At 29.7% G+C, this 27,031-nt stretch overlaps 3 protein-coding genes across 6 annotated transcripts in view; 1 reads left to right on the top strand and 2 right to left on the bottom strand.

Annotated features, from left to right (window-relative positions):
- LOC126742504 (rap guanine nucleotide exchange factor 4) overlaps positions 1-27,031 on the top strand; it is a 97,649-nt gene that overhangs the window by 29,096 nt on the left and 41,522 nt on the right. For 2 of the 4 annotated variants that reach the window (XM_050449154.1, XM_050449152.1), the window contains 2 exons: positions 4,344-4,435; positions 21,872-22,018. In XM_050449154.1, the coding sequence (XP_050305111.1) occupies positions 4,344-4,435; positions 21,872-22,018 (239 nt within the window). Of the gene's footprint in view, positions 1-1,046; positions 1,210-4,343; positions 4,436-11,656; positions 11,796-21,871; positions 22,019-27,031 lie in introns of those variants that run through there. The other 2 variants (XM_050449156.1, XM_050449155.1) reach the window with 2 other exon arrangements.
- Positions 14,710-15,348, bottom strand: LOC126742512 (uncharacterized). The gene is made up of 2 exons (XM_050449163.1): positions 15,207-15,348; positions 14,710-15,146 (listed from the first exon to the last, which is right to left on the bottom strand). Exons 1-2 carry the CDS (start codon positions 15,255-15,257, stop codon positions 14,763-14,765), a joined length of 435 nt encoding a protein of 144 aa, XP_050305120.1. The 5' UTR covers positions 15,258-15,348; the 3' UTR covers positions 14,710-14,762.
- LOC126742513 (uncharacterized) lies at positions 17,270-17,973 on the bottom strand. The gene is made up of 3 exons (XM_050449164.1): positions 17,815-17,973; positions 17,513-17,767; positions 17,270-17,454 (listed from the first exon to the last, which is right to left on the bottom strand). Exons 1-3 carry the CDS (start codon positions 17,860-17,862, stop codon positions 17,326-17,328), a joined length of 432 nt encoding a protein of 143 aa, XP_050305121.1. The 5' UTR covers positions 17,863-17,973; the 3' UTR covers positions 17,270-17,325.

Here is a 27,031-nt window from a genome sequence, read left to right on the forward strand (position 1 = left end):
CATTTACTTATGTATATTTTCGAGAAATTTGCATTATTTTTCCATTTTGTTATAGAAAATTAATTTCCATTCATTCAGTCATTTAATTCAGTCAAGTAATTTTTCATCTTATTCCAGGCATTTGACTGGAGTTTTTATTTTAATCCCAACTTTTGACATCGTTTTTGATCTCTTCCAGGCTATTGATATCATTTTCCAAATTATTTCAGGAGTTTGTCATTATTTTGTACATCATGCAGGTATTGGAAATACACTTTTACGCCCAAGAGAATAGGACTAGAAAGGACAGTATTGTTTCTAATATTTACTTCTTTTAAGTGGAACAGGGATTAAAAAACATGGTGTAGTAACTAGTGTCCTTAACAAAAAAAGCGCCATCTCTCGCTTTAACTTTTCCTTTTAAATTAAGTTGAAAATTGGAGTTGGTGTGTCGGAAAATCGCGGAAACTTAACAAAATGAAACTTTATAGCTGAGTGGTTTTTAGAGTGCTCCTATCGACTCCTGACGACTCGCCATCGGACAAATAAAAAAGCAACCAAAGTCAGCTTATAAAAGTTTTATTTATGATCATAAAAGAGAGCCTTTGACGAGTGGAAACTTTCAGGAAATTCGGAGAAAAATACAAGTTTTATGAAGTTATTACGCCTTTATAAATGGGATAAAATTTTCTTGGGATAAACAGTTTTACTTTACTTTATTTATGAATACAACGCCAATGACGTGCACATACTGCCGTTTGATTGATCACCATTTTGAAAGAAAAAACACTTTTTGGCTAAGAATTTACTCCTAAAAGGCTTTTTTAGGTTAGGCGGTTTTGTAGTGTAAAATTCTCTAAAAAAAAAATAATTAGTTTATGCACTATTGTCCTAAACCAGCAGCAAAACAACAAATATGCACCAATGACCTATCGGTCATATCCAATTAAATTATGCAGCATTTTTAACCACAACATTGTCCACATAAATTTGTATTTTCATAGCAGCATAAATACCGTTCGCACTATTCCGAGTCAATCGATACAAATTACGCATACACGTGAATTTAACTAAAAACTATGACGAGCAGTATGCATTTTGGTTAATAACGATAAATAAACGTCATGCTGAAGTGCGTTAATGGACATTATAGGCGCAATTGTGTTTAGTTGAAATAAAATATATGGAAATTCAATCGGGAGGATCTTTTATGGATTGTTTGCAACACGCGTAAGTGCTATTAGAGTTATAATGACACATCTTTACCGTATAGACATTTATTATTAAAATGTCTCATTATTACTTTTTTTTATTATATATATTATTTTTTTTAAGAGTTTTTTAGGAAAAATAAATTTGGTGAAGAGGCTGGGCAAGTAAATTTTGAAATCAATTACAGAGTATTAAAATAATTCTTTTTCGAAATAATAAAATGTAAAAATGGAAACCTTTGATTATTCTAGCTACTTTTTTTGACTCAAAATCGCTTTAAAATGTTTAATATTTCAGGAACTATAAAAGATACGTCATTTTAAAAAACGTCATTGGATTAAGAGGGAAAAATGCATAGAAAATTGTAATGATTGAGGCATTAGTTTTTTTACAGTTAAGTTTCAAAGTTGAGTTTTCAGACAAAAAAATGTATCTATAAGAAGCGCCATGTCTTGAAAACCACAGAAGCTAGAATATTTTAGGAGATCTTATTTTATTCATAGCAAAACAAATTTTTAAAATAAAGCTAATACTTTACCTATAATCAATTTTCAAAGTCCAGGAATAGTATTAAGCTCATGTTTTACAGCACAGTTTTAACCAAAACAAATTTATGATAATTAAGCAAGAAAAAAACGTAAATTGGTCTTTTCTGCATGCCATACTATTGTCTAATTTCGCCCTTATGTTTTTACTTATGAAACATCTAAATCCCAAAAATAACGTGTATTTCCTTGCTTTATTATGGCGTGAAGAAAATCACAAGACGTAAATCAATATTTCATTATTTCAAATGTGCTGTTTATTGTTAAAAAATGATAAAGGTATTAGGCAAACATATTATTCATTCAACGCTTAATAAGTGTGTAAAAAAAATCAAAATAGTCCCAGTGGTTCCTGAGATATACTGAGAATAAAAGGCTAGCAATAAATGGCGAAGGAGTCGAGCAAGGGAATTTTGAAAGCCTTATATCTAATGTAATTTTAAAGGCATTTAAATCATTCTTTTTTTGTATAAATGCTGTAAATTGCCAAAATAACATTAGGTAAATTTGGTGAAGGGACCGGACAAGTTGATTTTCAAAATTTAAATAATTCTTATTTAGGAATCACCAGATTATACAACAGATACAGAAATCTTAAAAATTAAGCTTTTGCTTTGCCCACATATTTCTCACTTACGAAACATGTAATATTCTAAAATTATCGTACATTTACTTGCTTTTTTATGACGTGCAGTAATAAATGATTATTTCAAAAATGTGCTCTTTATTGTTTTATTTATTAAAAATGGTGAAGGTAATAAACAAGCATATTCCTAATTCATTTAAAAACCTATTCCTAGAAGCCTTTTTTAATTTAATCGGTTTTGTATTTAATATTTTTAAAACATAATAAAAGTATGCATTAGTACTTGAGCCATATATAACTATTAATTAACCAGCAGTGAAATAACCGCCAATTTAAATCAGTCAAAAGTTACGCATAACGATTTAGCTATCATATCCACTTAAGTTATGCAGCATTTTTGACCACAACATTGTCCACATAAATTTGTATTTTCATACCATTTGCACTATTGCGAGTCAATCGATACAAATTACGCATACACATGAATTCAACTGAAAACTATGACGAACAGTATGCATTTTGGTTAGTAATGATAAATAAACGTCATGCTGAAACGCGTTAATAGACATTCTGGCGCAATTGTAATTAAATAAATAAATTCGGTTTAATTTAGTTGGAGTAAAATATATGGAAAATTTAATCGGTATGATCTTGCAACACGCGATGTATTGTTAGAGTTGTAATGGCATATCGTGTTTACCCAGTATACATTTATTATTAAAATGGGTTATAAAGTCTTATTTTTTTTCTGGTATTTAATATTAATTAAAATGCATAAAATCGAGTACCTGGAATAATTAAGGCTGACGTGTAATCATCCCACATGTCTTTTATTTAATTAATATCCAGTAACAGTTTTCTAATTTTTTTAATCATTTATTAATATTGAATGAACGTTTTAGAGTAAAGTCAAATATTTTGTAGAAATTTCCGCCATATACAATTAATAAATGCCTGACATATGAGCTTTCATATCTAAAAAAGTTATGCATCAGCGCTTTAAATTATTCAAATATTGATTAAACAGCAGTAAAATAATAAAACAGACAATCAAAACCACATAAAATTTAATTTCCATATGCACCACATGCAATTAAATTATGCACCATTTTTACCACATTATCGTCCAAACAAATGTAGTATTTTCAAGCGTATGCCGTGCCATATTGCAATCTAAAATAGCATATCGTGCTTACTGTTTATACATTTATAATAAAAATATGTTTCTGACATTATATGCATAAAAATCAAAGGTTTACTTAAAGTTTAATTAAAGTCGCCGCTATAAAGGTGGCTGTTCATCAGGTTAATATAACTAATATATCAGACACACGATCCCGTTAAATTATATGGGATGTTGAAACTTCGAACCAATTAAGTTCAGTAAGTTTTCCAGCACGTCACTAATGAGTTATAAACGTTGGGAAAGTTTGTTTAAAGTACACGTCGGTTTACGATTTAATGTAGCAGGGTTATATGTATTTATGTTTGATTAGTATGATGTTTTTTGAATTAAGTGAATATTCTTTCCAATATTAAAATGCGTATTTCATCTATTTTAATGGGATCTAAATCCGTTATGTTTGAAGGTATGGGCATCTCAATAAAATGCAATCAAAAGCTGATAAAACGTGACTAACAATAATATAAATTTTACTGCTGCTAAATGAAATAACAATTACAAGATAAACCTTAACGGCTAATAAAAAAAATCCCTTAATTAATCCATTATGCCGGTACCCTCTAAGCATGGCGATCATCATGTTAAAGCAATTACTGTGGGGGAAAAATCCACCGCTATGCGGTCATTTCGTGCGGAGAAAATTACAAAAATTATTTTCCCTCCGTTCTCTTAGATAAATAACCCGCATCGATTTCCGCTTTATTACGTTTATACGCGAAACAAAAATATTATTAAATAAAATACTTTTTATTTTATGAAACTGATTGCCGCAGATATTGGATTTAATAATAAATACCGTTTTCATTTTAAACCAAAAAAAACGTTAATTTTGTTTCAGTTTTTCGCCAAGGGGACACCGGAAAGTGTTGGTATGCCGTCATGTCCGGCACGTTGGACGTACGAGTGCTACAACCGGAAACAGACTTAAAGGTACGTACAACAGTTAATTAATTTTCATCTAAAACTTGGTAAAAATGTGTATTTTCAATGAATTCCTGCTATAGTAATTCTCGCTATGCCTAGGAGGAGTTCCGGAGGGCCGTAAATTAATTAGACTTAATTAATTTTCACTAGCTTTCCTGAAGTGGCATACCGCATGACTCCCATTTTGAATTTATAGGGTACAGATTGAGGATATTATCTGATGTGTAAATTTATTTGGAAACTATTAATATTTCTCGTAGCTCCGGGGTAAAACTAGATTAAGTTCCTACAATATAATTTAAAATACATTGAAGTTAGACCTATTAATTTCACATAATATAAGCAATATTAATTGCCTGAATAAGTGGGAAAACCCATTTATTTTAAAGGGAATATTTTTATAAACGAACGACTCTAATACAGTCACTATGTTATCCAATTTATTAGCTATCAACTTTAGGTATAATCGTTGATTGAATAATAGGGACCACCATAGGGAAACCTATTATTCAATCAACGATTAGAGTGTTATTAAATTTGTGTTATTAGTATATTATTACTATATTATATTACAGTGATCTTAAAATAAATTATTCTAACTCAATGTTTGTTTTTAATTTTTTTGAAGGGTTATACTTCGTTAATTAGTCAACCAACCAACCAGAATAACAAAAATTTAAGAAATAGCTTCAAGGAAGATAATTCTATAGCATGTAGCTTTAAAATATCAGTAAGAAAAGCTGTACTGTTTCTGACCTATTTTGTCGATAATTACTAGAATAAATGCATGGTACTTTTCATGTACTCTAATATTCTGTTAAAGCAGGAGTTTGGGTTTTCTTAATGTCAAGATTTAAGAATAAATTAATTTTAATTTTAGAATTTTCTGAATGATTTGCTTATCATTTATATTTCAGAAAAAAAATTACTATTCCTTCTGATACCGTCAGAAATACGTCGTAACTTCGCTTTTCTATATTCCTATTTTCAGTTTAAGATAAAATTATTCTCTTGATCATTAACAACCTCCTTACTATGCGTTAAGAAAAACTTAAGAGATGTATGCTATTTAAAGTAGTTATTGGAAGATAGCTTTACCTTCCATGGGACTTAAAGTATAGCTGCCAATCAGAAAATTAAACAAAAAGATGAAAAAAACTAACTGTACATCATTTTTAGGATCTCTTTTTATTACAGAGTTTTGAAGCCTATACTTCGATACAGATAAATTAATACTTATACCTTCCAGGTATTTAAAATAATATTTTGTATATTCCAGGCATTTAAAGCACTTTTTTAACGCTACTCCTTCCATGTAAAGTCAAAGTCTCCCAAATGTATTGTCTGAGTTGTGAGACTTTGACTTCGAGTTTATTTTTGTCTTTGTTGCATATTATTAAAGTCACTTTGACTAAATGGATGAGTTTTTTGAACTACTCCTTCAAGACAGATGAAATCAGAACTTAATTCTTCCAGGTATTTCAAATAATATTTCATATATTCCAGGGTTTTGAAATAATTATTTTATTCTACTCCAGGCATTTGAAGTATCTCTTTATTTTTATTCCAGAATTTTTTAAGCTAATCCTTCCAGGCAGATAAAATTTTGAGTTAATTATTCCAGGCATTTGAACTTTTTTCTCATTTTATTTCACCTTTTTGAAGCTACTTTTTTTAGACAGATGAAATCAGAACTTATTTCTTCCAGGTATTTCAATTTAATATTCCACATATTCCAGGCTCTTGAAATATTTATTTTATTTTACTAGAGGCGTTTTAGTATTTCTTATTGTTATTTTAGGATTGTAAAGTCGAGATGAAATTATGACATTTGCTTCCAAGTATTTTAAATAATGTTTCATATGGCGGTAACTTATTACAGTCTGGCAACGTTGCAATTTTAAAAACAGCCAAAACAATATTTATAATATTACACTCTATTAGTTTTAATAGTTGAAGCTAATTGTTGTAATGTCAAATTTGACGCAAAGGTGCCACGTTGCCAAGCTGTGTAAATTTACTTGAAATTTCTTACGTAGGATTTTTGGAATAATTTATCTGGGTTAGATAGAATCCTCGTTCAACATTTCTAAACTATATTATTTTAAATATGACGGACATTTGCTTAAAAAATATGATACTCTAAAGCTTTTAATGGTCAAAGCTTGTAATTGCAAATTTTTAATATACAGACGAGACGTTGCCATATTGTGCAAATTTTCATCAAATTTATAGCCTTCATAAATCATTAATTTAAGAAATATCTAAGATTTTTGATATAATATGTGTGTAATTGCAAATAAATGATCATTGATCATTTTAAATTGAACTCAGTTAATGACAAAAAAATTTTAACACTCTAAGGCATTTAATAGTCATTAGTCAAAGCTCGTTGATATACCAACGCGACGTTGTCACACTGCGTGGTTTTATTACGTAAGATTCTTAAAATAAAATATACCCAAGGAAGATTAAATCCTCGTTTAACATTTTTTCGCTCACTTATAGCAAATAAAAAACTAATAACAATGCTATTAAAAAATAAAACAGGATAGTCTAGGGCATTCAGTGGTCAAAGCTCGTTAACATTCAAATGCGACATTGCCAAACTGTGTATGTATATTTTCTTTAGATTTATAACGTAGGATTTTTGGAATAATTTATCTGGGTTAGATATAATCCTCGTTGAACATTTCTAAACTATAATATCTTAAATATGAAGGAGATTTACGCAAAAAATATGACACTTTAAAGCTTTTAATGCTCAAAGCCTGTTGCCATATTGTGCGCATTTTCATAAAATTTATAGCCTTTAAGATTCATAAATCATTAATTTAAGGAATATCTAAGATTTTTGCGTGTAATTGCAAATAAATGATCATTGATCATTTTAAATTGAACTCAGTTAATGTCAAAAAAAATGTTAACGCTCTATATAAGGCATTTAATAGTCAATAGTGAAAGCTCGTTGACATACTAACGCTATGTTGCCAAACTCCGTGAATTATCTTAAAATTTATTAAATAAAATTTTTGAGATATACTTAAGATACTTAAAGAAGATTAAATCCCCGTTTAACATTTTTACGCTTACTTATAGCAAAAAAAATATATAAAAATGATATTAAAAAATAAAACAGGATATTCTAGGGCATTTAGTAGTCAAATAAAAATTATCGTTGATCATTTTATATTGAATTCAGTTAATGACAAAAAAAATGGGTACACTCTATATAAGGCATTTAATAGTCAAAGCTCGTTGACATTCAAAAGCGACATTGCCAAGATGTGTATATTTTCTAAAAAATTATTACCTACGATTTTTGGGATAAAATATACTTAAGATAAATTGAATATTCGTTTAACATTTTTACAATTACTCTTATTCAAAAAAAAATTGTTAATAAAAATATTAATATTACAAAATAAAAAAGGACAAGGGTAAAAATAATCAAGGGTATTAAATATTTATATGTTATAATAACCAGCAAGGAATCTCGAGTTATTATAGATAGATATGATAGATTTTTTATAAATTAGTACAGTAATTTTTTTATAAATACGGTTTATTTCTATTATAACGTTGAGCCAAAATTTGTGCTAAATCTTTGACTATTTTAAACACTTTTAGGTTTCAGATTTTAAAAATTGTAAAAGAGAATATAGGCCGATATAGAGAGATTAATTAGCAAATAAAAAAGCAAATAAAAAATCCTTATTACAAGTCAAATAATTTTAAACAATTTTGCATCCATACAAAGCCACTTGTCTACAACGGTCGACTAACTGTTTCAACCTGAAAAACTGTCATACAAATACAAATTTACCCAAAAAAAAAAAGAAAAATCCCATTTTCGTCCGTATGTAACTTTGTTTGTCGTTCCGGATTCTTTTAGCCGTTGGCTCCGGGGCAAAAGTCGCAATGTTTCACCCCCCACGTTTCACTCCCCCCCGTCGTGACTTAGATCCGACTTAAAATTGGTTGCCCCTAGGTGCCATATGCGATTCTCGTACATCTTTTGTGATTTCTTTCTCTCGGTTCTTACGAAAATATGTTTTATGAATTATGTTGTTTTTGTTCGGTTTGTCGTATTTTTAGTCGAGTTTCTGAGGGAGAGACAGCGATATTTTGGATTATCATTGAATCAGGTTACTGTGACAAAAGTGTCACTTTTATTCCTGTTTTTTTTTCTGCCGACTCGAAATTGACTGCTTTTGTGGAATTTTATGTATCCTAAACCGATTGAACCCGAATATTTTTTTGTAAATTAAACGTGTTTATTATACCAAATTAAATACATACATAACATTCTTTTTTCTCTGTCATTATTTTTAAGAAGTCATCAAAATTCAGTATTTTAGATTCCCTGGAAACGAAGAAATGGAAAACGCTTTTAGTTGCCTTAAAGGGACTTTTTGGCTACCTGATAGTGATAAAAAATATAACTTCAACTGCCTGGAAGAAATAAGGAATTACGTCCAGGCAATTGAACTTTTAACTCCCTGGCAGAAATTTTCAATTTTTTTTTGGGTTTTCTAATTTTTCTTTAAGAAACTAGAAACTACTTTAACTATCTAAAAGACAAGAAAATATTTTCAGGTTGTTGATTATCTGAAAAATTCAGAAATTAGTTCAACTGCCTGAAAGAAATATTGAATTACGCCCAGGCAGTTGACTAATGAACTCTTACCTGAAATGGTTTTAGTTGTCTGAAAAAATAGGAAATTGGAAGTATATAATTTCCTAGGGCAGCTAAACAATGATTTTTCAACTATCTGAAAAAAATACAAATGAGTTTATATTATTCTTAATCCTAAATGGGGAATATTTATCCCTACATGATTTATTAAAATTATCAGCTGAATTAGGGTAATTATGCTATCAGTGTTTTCCTGTGATGAAAGAAGTCTAAAATTAATGCTTTGACGCCTAAATATGCTTTTGCCTGGAATAGAAAAATTATGAATCTACTCTAAACAGGTTGGATTTATGAAAGTAATGAAATTTTGTAAATTTTTTTAATTAACGAATATTTATTACCCATTACAGGCTTTTAGGCATAACTCCGAGTTTTTTTAGGAAAAGAGTATAAACTCTTATTTTATTTAGGGAAGTTTAGCATCGATGCATGCAAGAACATTGTTTGTCAGTAAAGCAAAGTAATTGTTTGTCAATTGCACCTGCTTTAATTAGTTATAATAACATTTATTTATTTCCAAACAGTTGAAATTCCAACTCATATGTCTTGTTTTAGTAAAAACGTGGGCATTATTATCAATTAAGTTATGCATGAAAATAACTATAATATTTCAAATGCCCCTTTTATATCTTTAATTGTTTAATCCTAAATTACTCGTAGATGCAATTATTTTTTTTATCGAAAAGTCTGGTTCTGCTAGTATCAAATTATTAATATAGGCAGCATATGCAATTAGATTATGCATAGAAAAAGCTATAATTTTCTTATTTTCCCATCAATTTTCATGAAGCATGGTTTATAGTGAAGGTATTTTAATTCCTAACAAAAAATATATTTATATGAATTTTTAATTACGAAGAGTAAATTGAAACTCGTTTTTTCTAATTTTCCAGTAAAATTCTTTATAAAAAATGCTTAAAAATTAGACAGGAGCATGCCCCCATATATATTCTCTAAAAAAATCAAGTTTAGGAATAAATATCAATTAGTTTTTAAAATATGGAATCTAGTTTTTCTAATTCTTAACCGATTTTCATCAATTATGGCTTATAAAAAAGACTTTTCAATTCCAAACCAAAAATCTATTTATCATTTTTTTTAATTTAAGAAAGGAACATTTTGGACAATATTCAATTAAAGTGAAGTGAAATTTCGCTATTTTTCCTTTAATTTGTATGGAATATGGCTCATAATAGAGACTTTTTAATTATTAACAAAAATTATTTCCATGCATATTTTAATAAAGGTTATTACCAATTTCCCAATGAAATTCTCAATAGAAATTATCTAAAAACCAGACTGGAGACTGGAACCAGACTGGAGCGTCCTCAATAAGAGACATCAAGGTTTTTAAGAGTTTTTAGATTCATTTTTGAGATATGGAGCGGTTTTCCATTAAAAGAATGTTGTAAAAAAACAAGAAAAAATCAATATTTTCGTAGTTTTCCTAATTTTAAACCGATTTTCAACAAACAGGGTTCATAAAAAAAAATGTTTATTCCAAACAAAAATTTATTTATAAAAAGTTCCATTAACCCAATCGTTTCAAAGTTAAAGAAAATTTTGAAAAACCTCCAAACTAAAGTGAAATCCTGCTATAATTTCTCGCAATTAATATGCTACATGTACGTGATTTAAATTATTTATTTATTTTTTTCATATTTAAATTTTAATTTCTGCGACAACAATCCCCTTAATTTCCATTAATTTAACATTCCTCGCACATATCAGCCACAATTCATCCTGATAAATCTTGAACTACCCCATTTATCAGCGGGCTGTTTAATCATACACTACAGATTTACCGATCTGTTGATACAGATTTCTGTTGTGTTGACAAAGCGAAATATATTAAGCCGTTATGCAAACTTCGCGGCTATTGGGTAAAGCATAAATTTTATGGCCCATAAAGGGACTTAAATTTTGATTTATTGCCCAGTGGCTTATAATACACCAGAATATGCAAAAATGTACACATAAAAGTCGCCATTACAGCCCCCATAAAGCCCACTATAGCTCCATCAACCCTTTTCCCTTGGGGTAGCACTCGCCCCCCAATTTCATCGAAATGCTCCCAGTGTTACCTTTGGGACCTCAAAAATGGGTTCAAGGGAAAATACATAGTTTGTATGCGGAATAAATTTGCCAAAGCGGAGGAACAATTTGTGGGTACTTATGGTTAGGAAACTCTCAAAGTTTCTAAAAGTTTTAAAAAATCTAAAAATATATTTCAGATCGATTCAGAAGTTTCGATATGTCCCGCAGAAGCATTAATTATGATTGAAGTTGGATAAAGTTTTTCCATTAGGACTACAAAGTTTAAAGTGCAAAAATTGACTTCCATAGAATGTTTAAATTAGGTCCAGAAAAAGGATTTTCTAAATTTCATAAATCCATAAAAAGACACATTAAATTAATAAATTCACTTATTTTTGTTCACATTTACCCCCAAAACAGAACAATCAAAATCGATTGATTAAAGATAAGGCAAATCCTTTGATAAAGCATTTTGAGATAATAAAGTTTTCAGCAGCTCGTCGTTATTTATTTCCTATATTCCTGACTATTTGATAATTAAAATGTCGATTATTGTGATATGTTCTGATGAAGTGCTGTAAAAGCTGGTTTTGGAGCAAGAAATACACCGTAAAACCCTCTGCAAAAAAAGTAAGTCCCATAACTTTTAATAAAAATCTAAATGCAAAAATTCTACTGTGTAAAATGCAAAAGCTCGTTCCAAATTGCCATTTAATTTCCACTGTTCTGCCTCCGGTATTTAAAAAACGTTTTAGGGGAGTCCAGGTTTCATGGCAAATAGAGAGTCTGCGTTTGATATGTCTATTATTTTCAGGAAAAAAAATATTGGCGTTAATGGATCCGTTATTGTCGCCGGTTTTAGCGGAATTAAGGGCCGGATATAAGTGTTTTGACACTGCAATGAGATTAAAAAAAAAATAAAACAGGGAAGTTTGTTGCTGGTTTTAAAGATGAGTTATGACTAAAAATGTTATGTGGTCAGTTTAATGTAATGAGCATGAATATGTCGATCAATGGACAAAATTGCAGATTTCTACCGCATTTTACTTCTTAATTTGTAAGAGACTTTAAGGTTCTTCTCGATTTTCTAATAATACTCTTAATAAAGATCGCTTAAAAAGGACAAGAGTATACACTCAATGGAAAGGTTTTATAATTAAAGGAAATTTTAGAAAATTTATGAAAAATTAAAATCTCCATAATTATCCACCGATTTTCATCAAATATGGCTCATAAGAAAAGGAGTTTAATTTAAACCAAAAAAACTGTATTTTTTACAAATTATCAATTACCTAGTTACTTTTTGAGTTAAGGAATAGTTTGGAAAATCTCTAAATTAAACTAAAATTCCATGATAATGTTCATATTTTTCTACTGATATTGATGAAATAAAGCTTTTTAGGAAAGTTTTGAAATAACTTCAAAGTAAAGTAAAATTCCTTATTTTTCCACTTTCAATTTTTATGGATCATCAGAAAGGGAAAATTAAAGATTTTCCTATTTATGCACCGATTTTTATAAAAAAATGCATTTAATTCCAAGCAAAAAATGTATTTACATACATTTTCATTTACTCTGTAATTTTTTAATTCATATGAGTTGAATTAATTGAATTTGAAAATTTTGGAAAAATTAAAAATTAAAAGGAAATTCAGACATAATAAGTATCAAAAATCAAAATATTAATAATTTCCCTAATATTCCATTGATATTTATCAAACCTAGCTCATAAAAAAAGGCATTGAATTCCAAAGAAAACATGTATTTTCACAAATTTGTACTAACCCAATAGTTTTTGAATTAAAGGAAATTTTGGAAAATCTAAAAATTAAACGGAAATTCAACCATAATTTTTTTACTTTTTTTATTAGTTTTCATGGAATAGGCCTTTCAATCATGTTCATTCCAGTTTTGATATTCTTGGCACCATTCTAATCTCGCAGCGCGATTGCCTCTGGAAAGAGGTGGACATCTAAGTGGCCCTAGTATCACGGCCTACGGTAATATTGTGTGCTCTCTGCAAGTTGATAACCAATTCAGGAGCTGTAATGTTAGGTTGCCTTCTAGCAGTTAAAACTAAAAATCTATCTTGAGCAGCTGTCGTAGCGCGGTCACGTCCTGGATGTTGTTCAGCTGAATTTCCAGTTTCACGAAAACGCCGCCACAATCGACTTATAACGCTCTGAGAGACTTCTAGACGCTCAGCTACATCAATTTGCCGCATGCCTCCTTGAAAAAGTCCTATAGCTCTATTCATCTCGTCCAAAGTTAAATGACGTACCACACAATTTTTTATTCACTCTGCAAAGCAGTAACTCTGTACCATGAACGAAATCGAGACTACCAGAATATTTATTGCAATATAAAAACCATGGTTTTTTCTGTTTTATGAAAAAATTCCTTAAATATTTGTTATCAGTGTTAAGATTTTGTTTGTCTCACAGAATTCTACAGGATGAGCCAATCTTCAAATTTAATTTTAATTGATCACCAAAAAAAATTTTTTTTTATAATTTTATTTTTTTATCAAAATATCCTTAGACTTTTCCGATGTGTGTATGTATATAGAGTAAACCATTTTTAAATATAGAGAAAATATTTGATGTTTCTCCACTGTTGGCCGGTACTGTATATTCCTAAGGCTTTTGTGATTATTTGCCAAAAAACATGCTTAGAATATTCCTAGACAAACCATATTGCGTCAGTTTGCATTTTCCTTTTTTCTACGCGGTTAAATAATTAGAAGTTATATAGTAGGAGAATTTCAGAATAATTCAAGTAAATGACTTGAATTATTCTGAGGTGCTCCTCTGAAACCGTAGTGATCCAACTGATTATTTAAGATATCATCATTTACACTGTCAAAAGCTTTAGAGAAATCATAGAAAATTGTTGCTGTCGAGTGATCCTGGTTTAAACAGGACTATTTTTTCTAAAAAGGGAAACACAGCATCTGTTACTCAAGGATCTAAATTGACTGAAGAAAAAATCATTTTATCATCTTCTTTATCACTGCGTTAACCTGGTGATAATACTTCGGGATCATGAAAAATTAGCATACAATGATGCAGCATTTTTAAGCTTATTATGATTAATCCAGATTTATTATTAAACACCAAAAAAATCCATAATTAATCAATCTTGTCCGTAATTTAAGCCCCATTTCGACAAACATCATAAATTCATCTTACCATAAAGAATTCAATGGGCGGCCCAACGCCATATTTTATTTATTCCGATAGCGAATTTAATTTTGCCAGAATAAAACCCGAAAATAACAGGATAAATATACGGAGCGTGGAGGGCGGTTTTATTTGATATTTCAATTTGCCCGTAAACTGTTTATGGAGGTTTGCAGCGAACCGAGGGTTTCCCATTTGTTTAATAAAATTAACCCGCATTTATGTTTAAATTTTTCCAAAAAAATATCCTAGGATAGTAATTCAATTAGTAACAGCATCAACGTTGGAAAGACTCAAGTAATAAAAGTCATTTGAGAACGTTGTTCAAATTCCACCTTTAATTTTTTAAGTAAAAGTAACTGAACCTTTAACGTTATTTTATTATTAATTTTTAAACACAGTATTGTTAAACATGTTACTGGCCCTCTGGTAAATCGCCCTCACATCCACTTTGGATCCACTCGTCCAGATTGCCCACTTTATCCACAAAACTATCCACACAACCCCTGGATGCGTCGAAAAATGTATGGATCGCCCCAACGATCACCGCCTGGATTTCGTCGGACTTGGACTGAAGGAAATTCTTAAAATGTTCCAGGCACATTTTAATGTTTTCCGCGGTCGGCGATTTGCAGTTTTCGGTGATCGTTTTGTACATCTCGTGCAGGATGTCCGTGTTGTTTTTCAGCTGGGTCAGTTTACTAGCGTCGAAGCATTTCGGATATTGACCGAATTTTACTGCGGATATTTGACTGATGATTTTCTCTCTGCATTGTTGGAGGTCCTGGCTCGAAACAACCTGAAGCGTTAAACAAGTTTATGTACGGAGGATTTTATGGACTTTTATGACTTTACGTACCTGCAGGATCACTATGAAGAAAATAGTGGATAAATATAGGAAATTTCTCATTTTTTTCCTTGCTAAATGGCTGGGGCAATTTATGTTATTAGTATGAAAATATTACGCTTATAAATAACATTTTATGCGGTTTAGCTTTATCAATAATGGCTGGCTTTGAAGGTAATTGGCCCTCAGTTTATTGCCTATAATTAAAATTCTTGATAAGGCGAAGTACATGCATAAAAATATTAATTTTGCATTAAATTTTCTACTGACGCACTTTTTTTGCATCAACGTTAGTCCTCTACCATAGCAGCAATTCCCCATTAAATTAGTTAAATTTAATCGAAATATTTAACTAATTTTACTTTTAAGAAAGTTGGAGTGAGTATATCGGCTGATACGTGGTGCTGAAACCCATATCAGAGGGTTTTGAATACATTCCCCATTAAATTTAATTGAAGTATTTGAATGATTCACATTAAAAGAGTTGGAGTAAATATATGGACTGGCACGTGGTGCTCACATCCGCATCAGAATGCTTTGAATGCGGATTAAATTTAATTGAAATATTTTAACAATTCGATACTTAAGGAAGTTGGAGTGTATGTTTGGATTGGTACATGGTGCTCGCAACCATATCAGAGTGCATTACTCATTATTAAATTTAAATAATTTAACTCCTAAGAAAGTTGGAGTGACTGTATGGATTGGTGCAAGTGCTCTGATACATATCAGAAGGCTTTGAATTAATTCCCTATTAAATTTAATTAAAATATTTAAATAATTTAACTCTTTAAGGAAGTTGGAGTTAAAATATGGACCGGTACATAGTGTTCAAATCCATATCAGAATGCTTTCAATGCATTACCCATTAAATTTAATTAAAACATTAAGTAATTTAACTCTTATTAAAGTGAACATATAAACTGCTACATGGTGCTCAGATCCATATCAGAATATTTTGAATTTATTCCATAATAAATTAGTTAAATGTAATTGAAATATTTAAATAATTTAACTTCTAAGAAAGTTGGAGTCAAAATATGGACCGGTACATGGTGTTCAAATCCATATCAGAATACTTTCAATGCATTACCCATTAAATTTAATTAAAACATTTAAATAAATTGAATCTTAAGAAAGTTGGAGTGACTGGTAGTAAGTAAGTGGTGCTCAAATCTATATCAGAAAGGTTCGAATGCATTTTCTATTAAACTCAATTTAAATAGTTCAAATCCTAAGAAGATTGGAATGAACATATTGGCTGCTACATGGTGCTCAGACCCATATCAGAATGCTTTAAATGTTGTATACTGTTATAAATCTTTTACTAGGAATACCTGAGAATTGCAAAAAAAATTACTTATTCTCTCTGCCTAAATGCCTGGAAGAAATAGAAAACAATTTCTACTGTCTGAAATCTGGAATACTGGAACACAAGACAAAAATTTAAAAAAAGGTCAGTTTCCAGGCATTTAAAGCTCTATTTAAAATGTAGAGAATGTCGTAGTGATGGTGGTAACAATTACTTTAATGACGATTTTTTATGATACTTGATGAAAAAAAAAGGAAAAATTAGGTTAGAAGAATTTATTAATTTTCTTTATTTCTACCTCATTTAATTTACTTATTACCGCATGAATCTTCTTAAAATTGTCACTTTCGTTCGCAGTTGTGTTCATTATCTACGAGGTCTACATTTTCATTAAGTTTTTTTTTATGGTACTTTGCACTGAATTGCGTACTAACGTTAAAGAATATGGAGGAAAAATCTTGAATTTTCCTAATTTCTACTGCATTACATTTATAAATAACTGCCTGAATCTTCTTAAAATCATCATTTTTGTACGTAGTTAAATTCACTACATACAAGAACAACAATTTCATCAAGATTTTTTATGATAACTTATGACTTAATTGAGTTTTAAAATTACAAGAAACAGGCAAATTTTTTTTTGATTCTAGCATTACACCAGTATGGATTACTGCATACAAAAACCTTCATTCCTTTAGATTCCTTCCAGATTGTTTAAACTGATCTATCAGGTAACAAAATATTAAAAAAATCCTTTCATACATTCCCTTTTAACTTGATTTATTGCACAAAAAAATTACATTTATTCCCTTTAATAAACTATTGTGGATCCTGGCACCCATTGGCGATATACTCGTCCAAATTAGTAAACTGACTGACAGTCATATCAATACATTCCTTGGACCCTTTATATAAAGCATTAAAGCTTCCCACTATACTGGCCTGGACCTAAAAACAAAGAAAAGTCTGCACAAGGGCAATTGGTGCCTTTTCAACGCACACTTACATCTTCAGAATTATCCTTAAGAAGCTGAATACTTTTCGAAAAACAGCTTTTAATGTTATCTCTACTAGGGTGTTTACATTCAGGTGGAATTTCGTTGAATAACTTCTCGAATATCTTCACGTGATCCTTTGCCTCTGCTAACTTGCTTGAGTCAAAGCAGGAAGGCAAATGGCTAAAATCAATTTGCTTCGCTTGCTCTTTAAACTTTTCCTTGCATTGCTCCAATTGGGGACTCAAAGAATAACCACTTTTCACCTAAAAAATTCGATAAAGAAAAAGAAATTTATATAAGAACATATTACCTGGAACACCAGTATTGAAACAGTTAAAATAGTGTGCCACTTAAACATGTTTGAAATTTAATAATGTTCTGCTCTAGGAAGCATTTTTTTTTCTATAATATTCAAGTTTGTTTTTAATAATATATAACGTCAAGTTACTCGTATCAGTACGTAGGCCAATTTCCATGAAAATAACAAGCAATTATTTTATCTAAAAAGCATTGAAATTACAATAAAAATTAATTAGCGAAGGTAAATTGCAAAAAAATGACTCAACATTTCCCTCCCGAAATATGACAATGTTAACTAACTTCGATGCTTTAGTTCTATTTAATTACGCCCCTGTGGCTTCATTTGAATGTTTATAGGGACGCAGTAAAGTTTTAATTAAATTTTAAGTTCACACATAATACATATTTTGAGTAATAAGAGGGCCTTTGACTGTTAATTAACAACAAGCCATTTGAATTGCTAATGCACTTAACATAACATACCTTAGAGAGGATTTTATTAGAGTTTAATATGGAAAGTTTCATGAGAAGGAGTTTGGGAATTGAGTCGACGAGGAAACTTTTAAGGGATTTTCGCCCTGTATATGATTTAATTTCTTATGCCAGTAATCGATCTGAATTTATATAAACGAATGGAAATCTCTGAGAAATATAAATAAAAGCGAGGGTGAAATGGAAATTCGCTTTGGTTTCCGAGGAAACAACGCGGAAGTAAAGTAGTAAAAGGAAAAATTTATTTGTCTCTTTTTTTCAAGGGAATTCGTTTTTGTCACACAAAACCGACCTACGTGGGTTGTGCAAAATTTTTTACTAAAAACAATATTAAATTGTTTCCTCTATATATACCTGAAATGGTGTATTTGTTAGTTTAATTAAGTTAGGGTTAATTAAAGTTGCCTCACTGGCTACTGCTTATTTTAACTGATTTAGCTCGCTGTTTTAACTAGATTTTAATGTCAATTAGGCTTAAGTTAGTCTTTTTATACTTGTATTTAATGCTCTAGAAGTAATGCGTTTTTAGATTGAGGTGGTAATAAAGAATGCAGTAGAATTGAATAAAAAATAAAATTGTTATTAATTTTCATACTTATTGACGTGATAACTTCTCTCAGGACCAATGAAGAGCATAATAAAATGATAATTCTCTAAAATGAATTGAGGCAGTAATACAGAAATGAAATGCGGTAAAATAAAAAAAGAAAAGTTCTTTTCATACTTTTTCACCCTTACAATATGTACCTACATAAAGAGGTCATTTGCCTTGTTTTTTAAGTATAAAAGAGTATTGAGGGTTATAATGCATATCGAATGAAAGGAAACTAAATTCCCTTCAAAAAGTCCCCTATGAGTTTTTTCTGAAAATGCATAGTTTGTCAGTAAATCGAGAAAAACTGAGCCAATACAGACCCCTAGTTCTTTTGCGTAAAAATATTATTAGCTTTATTTGTAATTGTAATGCATATCAAATTACAGGGAATGAAATTTTCTTTAAAAAATGTCTTATGACTTTTTCTTGGAAATTGCATAGTTTTTCAATAAAATGGTAAAAACTTAATCAATAGGTACTCCTAGTTCCTTTGCATAAAAATATTATTAGCTTTGTTCCCAGTTGTAATGCATATCAAATTACAGGGAATAATATTTTCTTTGAAAAATGTCTGATGAGTTTTTCTTGGAAATTGCATAGTTTTTAAGGAAAATAAAAAAAACTGAACCAATAAGTACCCCTAGATTTTTTGCACAAACATATGATTCGGCTCGTTGTTATGGTATACAAAGGTATTGAGGGTTGTAATGCATATCGAATTAAAGCAAATTAAATTCCCTCTCAAAGGATTCTTATGAGTTTTTTTCTGAAAATGCATGGTTTTTCAATAAATTGGAAAAATTGAATCAATACGTACTCCTAGTTCCTTTGCATAAAAATATTATTAGCTGTTTCTAGTTGTAATGGATATTAAATTACAGGGAATTATATTGTCTTTAAAAATTTTCTTATGAGTTTTTTTCTGAAAATGCATGGTTTTTCAATAAATTGGAAAAATTGAATCAATACGTACTCCTAGTTCCTTTGCATAAAAATATTATTAGCTGTTTCTAGTTGTAATGGATATTAAATTACAGGGAATTATATTGTCTTTAAAAAACGTTAAATTAGTTTTTCTTTGAGATTTCATAGTTTTTTAGAAAAGTGAGAAAAAATTAACTCCTAGATGTTTTGCATAAAAATGTCATTTGCCCTATTTCTCGAGTATAAAAAAGTATTGAGAGTTTTAAAGTATATCAAATGAACGGAAATTAAATTTCATTTGCCTTATTTCTCGAGTATAAAAAAGTTTTGAAATATATTATATGAAAGGAAATTCAATTTCCTTTAAAAAGTGTCTCATGAGTTTTTTCTGAAAATGCATAGTTTTTTAATAAATCGAGAAAAACTGAACCTATACGAACCCCTAGTTCTTTTGCTTAAAAATATTATTCGCTTTATTCCTAGTTCTAATGCATATCAAATTAAAGAAAACTAAATAATTTTTGAGAAAATCGGGAAATAAACTGAACCAATATGTACTCCTAGACTCTTTGCATAAAGTCGCCATTTACCTTTTTGCTTGAATTTAAAAAGTATTGGGAGTTGTAATATAGAGCAAATAAAAGAAAATTATATTTCGTTCAAAAATGTCTTATGCGTTTTTTTAAAAAAACGTAAATAGAGAAAAACTAAACCTATACGAACCCCTAGTTCTTTTACATAAAAATAAAATTAGCTTTAATGCTAGTTGTAATATTTATCAGATTGCAGGAAATTAAACAAAAACGTGAAAAAAATTGAAAAAATAGGTGTGCCTAGACTTTTTCATAAAGTTGTCATTTGTCGAGAAGCATAATGAAATGATAATGCGGTTAAATAAAAAAAGAAAAATTCTTTTCATACTTTTTCACCCTTACAATATGTACCTACATAAAGAGGTAATTTGCCTTGTTTTTTAAGCATAAAAGAGTATTGAGGGTTATAATGCATATCGAATGAAAGGAAACTAAATTCCCTTCCAAAAGTCTTTTATGAGTTTTCTTCTGAGAATGCATAGTTTGTCTGTAAATCGAGAAAAACTGAACCAATACAGACCCCTAGTTGTTTTACGTAAAAATATTATTAGCTTTGTTCCTAGTTCTAATGCATATCAAACTACAGGGAATGAAATTTTCTTTAAAAAATGTCTTATGAGTTTTTCTTGGAAATTGCATAGTTTTTAAGGAAAATGGAAAAAACTGAACCAATAAGTACCCCTAGATTTTTTGCACAAACATGTGATTCGGCTTGTTGTTATGGTATACAAAGATATTGAGGGTTGTAATGCATATCGAAATTAAAAAAATAATATTTTTTTTATACTTTTTGAAACGATAACTTATCCTAGAGCCAATGATCGTAATGAGAAGCATAATGAAATAATAATTCTTATTTAAAGTTACAATACTTACAGAGAAAAAAATTAATTTTATATAATAATTGAGGCAGTACTAGAGAAAAACATGAGGTATGAAAAAATTGAAAATTCAATACTTTTGATTAATTTGTTGATATTATATTGGATCTATAATATACATGACAAACATATATCACAAATTTAAAAAAAGAAGGTAACAATTAAAAAAATAAACTAAATTTAAGAACTTTATAAATAAAGGTAGAGGATATAAACCATGAAAGAAAATAATTTTCGACGGTTGTAAATGCTCCAAAAATTGTCCGATATTTGCGAAAAATTGTGTGAAAAAACGCGTAATTTTTGAAATTATTTTGAGGAAAAATTAAATAGGATAAAAGGTGGAAAAGCGCCGTTTGTACAAATCTTTTGACTAATTCGGATAATTTTTCGAGTAAAGAAAGAGGCAAATTAAAAAAATTAATTAATGAAACAACTATAAGATTAAATAAAACATATTTTTTTAAAATTTTAATAACTTCCAAGGGGAATTTTCAAAGTTTTATTGGTTGACATTTATTGGAATGATCTTTCATATACAAAAGGCAATAATAAACTTTGATTCTCTTCCTAATATTCCAGAGTTACGTGACGCTATGCACTTTAAGCGTAGGATCGACCTTTGGCGAATCAGTCCTGCAGGACTTACCCCGTGACACGACCGTCGTTACTCAAACCACTTGCGAATTACTCAGGGTCGAGCAGCAGGATTTTAAGCTTATATGGGAGGTAAGTCCCCCCTGCCCTCTAAATCCCTTATAGCAAAGGAAATTATAATCAGCTTATAATGGAAATATTAGAAAATTTCCATTTGTCGCCTCTAATAAAATTATTCGTATTGCCTTCAGGGGGGTGAACTGATAATGACGCCGCAATGGGATTTTAATTGCCTCATTAGGGTTCGTTGTGAACGTATTTGTCATGACTTAAATGGGAGTTTCTTCGAATTGATGTTCTTTAATTGGGTTTGGGCTTTAATGGGTTTTTTAATTGGTTATTTTGCTTTATATACATGATTATTTATTAAGGATAATTTATTTTGCTTATTTCTCTGGATTTTTTTAGGTCATGACAATTGTTTTTCAAGCTGTTGGATTTGGACGCAATAAAAGTGTATCATAAAAACTGGAAAACATTTTTTTATTCCAGGCATTTTAATTATTTTATGCAGTGGAAAGTGCTTATCCACGAAGAAACTTTTCAATTTTGCAAGTGGCTTCACTTCCTTTTTTTAATACTTTATGGCAATTTTTGAAATTTCATCAAAGTGCCTTTATATTTTTTTTTGGAAACGGATAATATTTTTTTTAATGTTTTTTCAGTTAAGTTCTTTTAATTCGTGCTTTTTTAATTATTTACAGTAGTTAAAAGCAATTTTCAATTTTATTCAGGCAACTAAGGTAGTTGTTACCATTTTATGAAGTAGAAGTAACTTTATTAATTAAAATTATATAATATAATTATAAAATAAATAAAAATAAATTAACTAAAGAATTAATGCTTTTAAAATTATTTGAAGTAGTTTCCAAAGCAACTAACGCTGAGTAACTAATTTATTTTTTTTTGGAAATTTCAAGAATTTTCTCAATCTCAAATTCTTTGTGCTAGCTAGCAAGTTGATATTTTTCCAACTTCATGGCAATTTTCCAGTTAATGTTCAAAATAAAGCCATTTGCAATTTAATTCAAACACCTCAAAAAGAATCCGTGAATTTCATTCTTGCCCTTAGAACTTCACGACTCTAGTTTCTCCAAAGCTTCATGGGAGTTTTTTAGTTAATTTCCAAAACACATGCAGCTGTAAAACCATTTTCTATTTTCTTCAAGTACTTCAAAACGAAATTTGTCACTTGTACAAATATTAAGAATTTTGACTGCCTGGAAGTAACTTACATTTTTTTTCTGTCCAGTTTTGTGGCAGATTTCAAAAGAAGCTTCTTCTGTTTAGAAGAGATTCACTGCTTTTTTCTTTTTTTTGCCTTTAACTAAAATATAAAAACAAAAATATCCAGACAATTAAAGGAATTTTTTATTCTTCCAAGCAGTAGATATATGTCTTTTTATTAAGTGATTAAAGCAGATATTAAAAATTTCAATAGTTTTAAAGTGAAATAATTCTTTAAGTACTCAAAAGCATCTTCTTCTTAAGGGAATATCAATAGGTTGAAAACTTTGTATTTAAAATAAATAAAACACACTACTTGTATTCAGCGTATATAATAAATTAAAAATTGCTGCGCTAGTTTCGGCCGTAGGCCATCATCAGAGCTTAAGACACTATAAAAAAATACATTAAATTAACACACAGTCATAAAAATTGTATGCAATTTTTTATTTATTATATACGCTGAATACAAGTAGTGTGTTTCATTGATTAAGCAAACACAGCGTACAACTGATACACTCATTATTTGTATTTAAAGTCTCAGCAATTTAGATAATTTAAGGATTTATCCATTATAGGGATTTGAATGACTCAAAGGCTTAGAATATTCCTTGAAATACTCAAAAATATCTTCCAGGCATTTAAAGGAAATCTTGTTGAGCTTAAGATTTTTTTTTAATTCTGAACAATCTAGAATAATTTAAAGGTTTATCGCAGGCATTTGAATGACTTAAGTGCCTGGAATATTCCTTCAAGTACTCACAAAAATCTTCCAGGCATTTGTAGCTAATTAAACTGGATTTAGAATTTTACTCTTTAATTCTAGACAATCTAAAAGAATTTCAGGAATTGATTCCAGGCATCTAAGTTGGTTTAATGCCTGGAATAATATTTTAGATACTCAAACGCATCTTCCAGGCATTAAAGAAAATATTTTTTGGTTTTAGGCTTTGTTTTTGAATTCTGAATAATCGAAAGTCATTTAAGAGCATGTCGCAGGCATCTGAATGAATCAAGTGCCTGGAATATTCCTTTAAGTACTCACAAAAATCTTCCAGGCATTTGTAGTTAATTAAACTGGGTTTAGAATTTTACTCTTTAATTCTAGATAATCTTAAAGAATTTCAGGATCTGATTCCAGGTATTTGGGTTGGTTTAATGCCTGAAATAATTATTTAAATACTTAATTCCAGGCATTAAAGAAAATATTTTTGAGTTTAAGGCCTTGTTTTTGAAATCTGAATAATCTAAAATAATTTAAGCACCTATCGCAGGCATTTAAATGACTCAAGTGCCTGGAATATTCTTTTAAATACTCGAAAGTATCTTCCCGGCATTTGGAGTTAATTTAGCTGATTTTAGAACTTTTCTCTTTAATTCTAGACAATTTAATGAAATTTCAGAATCCTATTCTAGGCATATGAGTTAGTCTAATCCCTAGAATATTCCTTGAAGTACTCAAAGGTATCTTCCAGGCATTTAAATGAAATCTTGTTGAGCTTAAGAATTTTCTTTTGAATTCTGAAAAATATAAATTAATTTAAGGGTCTATCGCAGGCATTTGAATAACTCAAGTCCCTGGAACATTCCTTTAAGTACTCGCAAAAATGTTTTAGGCATTTTGAGCTAATTAAACTGGGTCTAGAATTTTACTCTTTAATACTAGATAATCTAAAGGAATTTCAGGATCTGATTCCAGGCATTTGAGTTGGTTTAATGCCTGGAATAATCCTTTAACTACTCAAAAGTATCTTCCAGGCATTTAAAGAAAATATTTTTGAGTTTAAGGCCTTGTTTTTGAATTCTGAACAATATAAAATGATTTGAGGGACTTTCGCAGCCATTGGAATGACTCAAGTGCCTGGAATATTCCTTTAAGTACTCACAAAAATCTTCCAGGCATTTGTAGCCAATTAAACTAGATTTAGAATTTTACTCTTTAATTATATAAGAAAATCTCATCCATTTTTCACAAAGAGACCGACGTATACAACAGACGAAAAACAATGAAAAACACAAAGTCACGGTCTCACAACATTTACTTAAAGCTACACGTGTTTCGCTCTATTCAGAGCATCATCAGGCCTAAAACAATAATAATTAGTATTGAAAGAAAATGCTAACCTTAAATGTATGTTTATTTACTGTTTTGCCATCGTTAGTGGCTTTTTAAGGTTTTAGTCTTTTTAATGTCCTCTTTTTTTCTTCCAATACTAATTATTATTGTTTTAGCCTTGATGATGCTCTGAATAGAGCGAAACACGTGTAGCTTTAAGTAAATGTTGTGAGACCGTGACTTTGTGTTTTTAATTGTTTTTCGTCTGTTCTTTAATTATAGACAATCTAAAAGAATGTCAGGATCTGATTTCAGGCATTTGAGTTGGTTTATTGCCTGGAATAATCCTTTAAGTACTCAAAAGCATCTTCCAGGCATTTGTAGTCAATTAAACTGGGTTTAGAAATTTACTCTTTAATTCTAGACAATCTAACAGAATTTCAGGATTAGTACCGGGCATTTGAGTTGGTTTACTGCCTGGAATATTCCTTTAAGTACTCACAAAAATCTTCCAGGCATTTGTAGTTAATTAAACTGGGTTTAGAATTTTACTCTTTAATTCTAGACAATCTAAAAGAATTTTCAGAATTTTATTCCAGGCATTTGGAGGTAATTAAACTGAGTGTAGAATTCTACTCTTTATTTCTAGATAATCTAGAGGAATTTCAGGATCTGATTCCAGGCACTTGAGTTGGTTTAATACATGGAATATTCGTTTAAGTACTCACAAAAATTTACCAGCTATTTGAAGGCAATTAAACTGAGTGTAAGATTTTAGTCTTTATTTCTAGACAATCTAAAAGACTTTACGAATCTGATTCCAGGCATTTGAGACGCTTTAATGCCTGGAATAATCCTTTAAGTATTCAAGATCATCTCCTAGTTATTACAAGGAAATCTTAATGGAGTAAAGTAAAAAACAAACTGCCTGGAATCAAGCAATATATTTTATAGGCAATTGACGAAAAATAAAAGAGAGTAAAAATTTAAAAGATAAAGCTTCATTATTTATTTTTGGAGTTTTATGACACTTTGGAGTTCTTCCAAAGCTATATCCAAGTAGTTACATTTCTTGTGAAACTTCAGGGAAGCCTTTCAAATTTTTTTCTAAAGCATGTAAACTAGTTTTTGAAGTAACTAATATAACGTACGTAAATACATCAATAATAATCGTTTACATGTAACTTAATTTGTCTTTTGATAATGGTTGGAATTTTTCACTTATCTCAATCAACTATTCAGACAACCCAGAGATTAAAAAACTAAAATAAATATACCTGAAAAAAGCAAACTTCCTAATTCCTTCATTTTAAACCAGCTTGTAATTAATTAATTTTAAATCGTAATTAAGTTAACTCAGTCCTTTAGGTAAGCAGTAGTAATTGCGAAATTTAACGAGCAATCCTGCAACGAATTGTGGTTTCATTTCAGACCGTCGGCGTCCAATTTTAATTTAGCCAGTTTTGGGATGCGATTTTTTTTTCGGGTTATTATTGCATCCAGAGTAAATTAGTTTTAGTTTTTAATTAGATAAAAGTAAACTTTATTAGAATTTATGATCATTTAAAGTCAATTTGGCGAGGAAATTTAATGTAGTTCTTCCAAAACAAAAACTTCATGCTGTTCAGTCTGACATTATGCAATTGAATTAATGAACGCATCTCATTTAAATAAACCACTCGTTTAGCTAATTATAGCAATTAATGCTGGCAAAATTAATTTTTTATTTAATGCAAAAAACCCATTTGCACTGGTCAATTGGTGATCTAGTGGAACATGCAAAAAATAGACTATACGCGTCG

This window comes from Anthonomus grandis, chromosome 11 (genome assembly GCF_022605725.1).
Source record: "Anthonomus grandis grandis chromosome 11, icAntGran1.3, whole genome shotgun sequence".
In the NCBI taxonomy this organism is placed as follows: Eukaryota; Metazoa; Arthropoda; class Insecta; order Coleoptera; family Curculionidae; genus Anthonomus; species Anthonomus grandis.

Excerpts from the sequence above, each read along its gene's own strand:
- LOC126742512 (XM_050449163.1), bottom strand. The coding sequence starts at position 15,257 with ATGAGAAATTTCCTATATTTATCCACTATTTTCTTCATAGTGATCCTG. Across the intron at positions 15,147-15,206 it reads TCTTCATAGTGATCCTGCAG|GTTGTTTCGAGCCAGGACCT; the intron begins GTACGTAAAGTC and ends TTAACGCTTCAG.
- LOC126742513 (XM_050449164.1), bottom strand. The coding sequence starts at position 17,862 with ATGTTTAAGTGGCACACTATTTTAACTGTTTCAATACTGGTGTTCCAG. Across the intron at positions 17,768-17,814 it reads TTTCAATACTGGTGTTCCAG|GTGAAAAGTGGTTATTCTTT; the intron begins GTAATATGTTCT and ends CGAATTTTTTAG. Across the intron at positions 17,455-17,512 it reads TTAAGGATAATTCTGAAGAT|GTCCAGGCCAGTATAGTGGG; the intron begins GTAAGTGTGCGT and ends CTTTGTTTTTAG.